Source organism: Cyrtonyx montezumae, unplaced genomic scaffold (assembly GCF_038088225.1).
Source record: "Cyrtonyx montezumae isolate F1298 unplaced genomic scaffold, pur_monq_1.0 scaffold_8, whole genome shotgun sequence".
Classification (NCBI taxonomy): Eukaryota; Metazoa; Chordata; class Aves; order Galliformes; family Odontophoridae; genus Cyrtonyx; species Cyrtonyx montezumae.
Window position 1 is genome coordinate 16,195,562 of NW_027072089.1, and position 4,237 is coordinate 16,199,798.

General features: G+C 46.5%; 1 protein-coding gene across 1 annotated transcript; it reads left to right on the forward strand.

Moving 5' to 3' along the window:
- Positions 1-629: 629 nt before the first annotated feature.
- On the forward strand, positions 630-1,959 carry TMEM74 (transmembrane protein 74). Its single transcript, XM_065752776.1, has one exon. The coding sequence runs from the start codon at positions 780-782 to the stop codon at positions 1,728-1,730; it is 951 nt and encodes a 316-aa protein (XP_065608848.1). The 5' UTR covers positions 630-779; the 3' UTR covers positions 1,731-1,959.
- The last annotated feature ends 2,278 nt before the right edge of the window (positions 1,960-4,237 follow it).

The window sequence follows — 4,237 nt, forward strand, 5'->3', positions numbered from 1 at the left end:
AGCAGTCGTTCAGGCGTAATTTCATTCCGAAAGCTCTTAATCAAACTGGAGATCTGCTATAGGAGAGCACCGCTTTTCCCGTGGGATTATCAGATTTCCACCAGAGAACACAGATCCCGGATTACTGAGCCGTGTGGGATTTGCGTCTTTCTTTCTAATTAGTCTCTATCTGAGTTGAAAATTCTTAATTTGAAGGGGAAGAAGTTCCATGCTGCTGAAAGAAAATAGCTATCTTTTTTTATTTATTTTTTATTTTTTTCCTCTGTCATTTCCCATAGTTATTCCGGCTATCCTGCGCTCTGCAGATGACTTACTGCCTTAATTGGATATTGGTGTCAAAGGTTGATTAGACTCCCTAATAGATTTTGGATCTGCAAGAGGATTACGGCTTTAAGTTCGCGGTTAAAACAATCGTGTTTGTCATCTCCCCTTGAGCAGCGGAGAGGACGACCGATGTATTACATTTGTGTTATCTGCTCTTTGCTTCGTTAACGTATTGTCAGGAGGTTGTCGGGTTTGCCTTTGTTGTTGTGCTGTTTTTTTTTTTTCTCCTCTGCTATTTCATTTGCAGACCGAAAAGAAATGAACGTCAGAGAGGATTTGTTTAATCATTTAACAGCTGACACAAGCCATGTCCCTAACAAAACGGTGGTGAAAGACTAGAAGATTTTTTTGGGATACAGCAGCTCGAGCACCATGAGGCTGCTCCAGTGAGCCATGGGCAGCGCTTGCTGAAGGATGTGGTAGCTCAGCAGTCGGGGCTCACCGAGGCGAGGCTGATGGCTTGCATGGAGCTTCTCTACCTGGCTGAGGAGAGCAGGCAGGGGGCCCTGGGCCCCGCTGCCGGCTGGAGCCTGCCCGCCCCTCGCTATGAGCAGCAGCAGCAGTGTGAGGCAGGCGAGGTGGACACCAGAGCAGCAGCGGCCGTGGCAGCTCTGCGCTGCGAAAGGCACTGCAAGCCCTTGCAGAGGGGCCCCATGGCTGAGCCCACCCCAGCACCCATGTCCTCCTGCTCAGGCAGCTCACCCCAGGAGCACCCCACACCCCCCAGCAACTCCCAGCCCTGCCACCTGCCTGAGCACTTTCCAGGGGAAGAGGATGGAGGGAAGAAGAAGCCCTGCTGCTGCATCCAGGAACTCGAGACGTCCTTCACCTGCGTGGATGAAAATGTAAACCTGGAGCATGCACAAAGTCCCCCAGGTCCGACAGGCTGCCAGGATGCTCCTCAGCAGCGCTCCTGCCGGGAGCTGCCTCCTGAGTGGGTGCATGACTCTCCCTCCCTGGTCTCCGAGGAAGATGACACTGCCTCGGAGGCAGCAGCTGGGAAATCCTTGGACTATGGATTCATCAGTGCCATTTTGTTCCTAGTCAGCGGGATTTTGCTGGTGATCATTTCCTACGTGGTACCCAGAGACGTGACTGTGGATCCCAACACGGTGGCTGCCCGGGAGATGGAGAGACTGGAGAATGAGAGCGCCAGGATTGGGGCTCACCTGGACCGCTGTGTTATTGCTGGGCTGTGTCTCCTGACCCTGGGGGGAGTGGTGCTCTCCAGCCTGCTGATGATGTCCATGTGGAAAGGCGAGCTGTACCGGAGGAGCAGGTTTGCATCCTCCAAGGAGTCTGCAAAGCTCTACGGGTCGTTCAATTTCAGAATGAAGTCTGGTGCAAATGATAATATGCTCGAGCTGTCATTAGTTGAGGAAGATGTGCTTGCCATAGATAATTAGTGTGGTCATGACTTTTAAAGCAGCGTTTCTACCAAAAAAAAAAAAAAGTATGTTTCATTAAAGAAAATAGATATGGCTAAAGATAGCTGGTGATGCAATTGGTTTTTCAGACAAGAATGGTCTTTTTGTGAGCTCTCTAATCGAATGTTTGCATTACATGAACGCTTGTTGTAAAGGAGAAATGTGCCAGAGAAAATGCAATTGATATAAAATAATGAAAACCACTGAATAAAAAGAGATTTTTGACAAGTAGATTCCTTAGATAACTCCTTTATCATAACATAAAGTATTCCTTTGGTGTCTTGCCTACATGATTTTCTTATTACACTCATATACAGAACAGGAACGACCTTGACACCTTGGAAGCTTGTTGCAGCCTACAGAAGGATTATTAACTGTCTGCTTGGTGTCATGTTAAGAAGCAAGGCTGATATTTAATTAAGAGAGATTTTTTTTATAGTTTAATTTTAAGCCAGTCCCTTCTTTTCTATAAGTGAGACCTGTGGATAGAAAAGACCACTTATTCATGGCTTACCATGAATCTTCTGTATTTTCAAGCAGTGGTGCAATTAGTGGTGGTTATTTAAAATACAAAAATAAGAGGCAAAGGGCAGGGAACCATATGTTTTATGGTGGTGTTGGTAAGAAACAAAAGGCTCTTTCAGCTTGAGGTCAGTGGTTCCATTTCAGTTCAGATTAGTAATGATTGATAGTCATTAACTTCTGATAGCTATAGTGGCCCATATAAAGGAAGTTTAGCTCCCAGTGGACAGACGTCTTTGTAGGAAAACTGCCATCACTTGAGTTAACTGACCTCCTATTTGGAGTCTCAAAAGATCCAAAGACTAAAAAAGCATGAGGTTGCAGAGAATGAACACTTCTCCTTCAGTACAGATGCCAGAAGAAATTCAAGCTCTGCTGCAGGGCTTTGCTTATAGTGGGCCTGTCTGCATCATACGAATCTCTTTGAAACTTCAATTTCATGTCACCAGGCTGCTGGCCTTCTCATTACCAAAAACAAAAGGTCAGGATGGAGCTTTTGGGGCTCATTCAATATAAACCAAATCATTTATAAAAAATAAGTTGTCAGGAAATACCAAAGGTCATATATCAGGCAGTGGGACTGGTTGGCATGGGACTCACTTAACAGGGGACGATCAAGGGTACATGGCACTATCAATCACTGTTACGTGGCACAGTAGCCAAAAACCTCTGCTGCTGATGGTATTTGCTTTAGTGTCGGCCAGTTTCTGTGGAACATTAAAGTTGTGGTCTTGTGATGATGGGAAAAACAGCAACGGATGTTGTATGCACTGCTGTCCTTTTGTCTTGACTGGTTGCTAATATGTATTTGTTCTAGTCCCTGCCAAAGCCAAATGTGAGTGAAGAGCTGTGTCTGTGAGGACCTCACCCGCAGAACTGTGGTAGAAACACTTGGTTTACTGTCAGCTATGGGTTAAATCTTAAATATAAGGACTATCAAATATTTGAAGAATTAGACTTTTTTTCCTATTGTGAGATACCTGAGAAGAATCTTGGGAAGAGGTGGCAATCCAAGGTTTAGTGGCTAAAAGTCCTTCAGCTCAGGTAGTGCTGGGACTCACTGCTTCTGACATCGCCGCATCCCATCTAGCGCTCCCAGCCTCTCTGGTTTCCTTCTCAGTCTGCTGTGACTGGTAGAGATCATGACTGCTGCCTTACTCTTCTTTGGAGAGCAGTCTGATAGGGTTGGAGCACCCTGGCTGCCAAAGGGGACTCTCCCTGGTGTGACTCAGAGCAGTGAAGGGAAAAAACTGTATTTTATTCCCAAATGAGAATGTTTATGGTCCATTCCAGCCCTCATTACATGCAGTAAGGGAACTGCATATCTTCTCTGATCTATGTTTTAAAGTCCTTCTTGCCCTCTTCTCTGTCTGCTTGTGGCAGGAAGCATATGCAGCCCCTGTGCCTGGCACCTGCCTGTGCTCAGTCCCATGGGCTCCGCGGGCATGGCTGCCCTCTGCAGAGAGCTGGAGAACATGCACCGCTCTGGGTTCATGCCTTTGGTTGCTGTAAATAGCATAATGTTGTACTTGGGTTTTAACTTTGATCCTGCAGAAGAGATGCTACTTAGCTGTTACTCGTCCAAGCTGCTGCATTAGTTGCGTTATTTGGTAACTAAAGGAGCAACTTTGTTTGGTGGTACTGCTGCCTAGTAGATGTTATTCGCAGTAATGTCACAGTACTGAGTGTCTGGGGGCAGGAACTTGCAGTGGCCAGCATCTCAACAGTCATCTTGGGAGAGCTTACATCCATCTGGTTGTGTCATCAGGGAGTCAGGATTGAATTGGTGAGGCCAATGGATTGAATTTTGATAAAGCACTGGAAAAGATTGCCAAGAGAGGTGGTGTAAGCCCTCATCCTTCGAGATATTCAGGGTCAAGCAGGGCAGAGCTCTGAGCAACCTGATCTAGCTGCAGGTGCCCCTGTTCACTGCAAGGGAATGAAGCTAGATGGCCTTTAAAGGT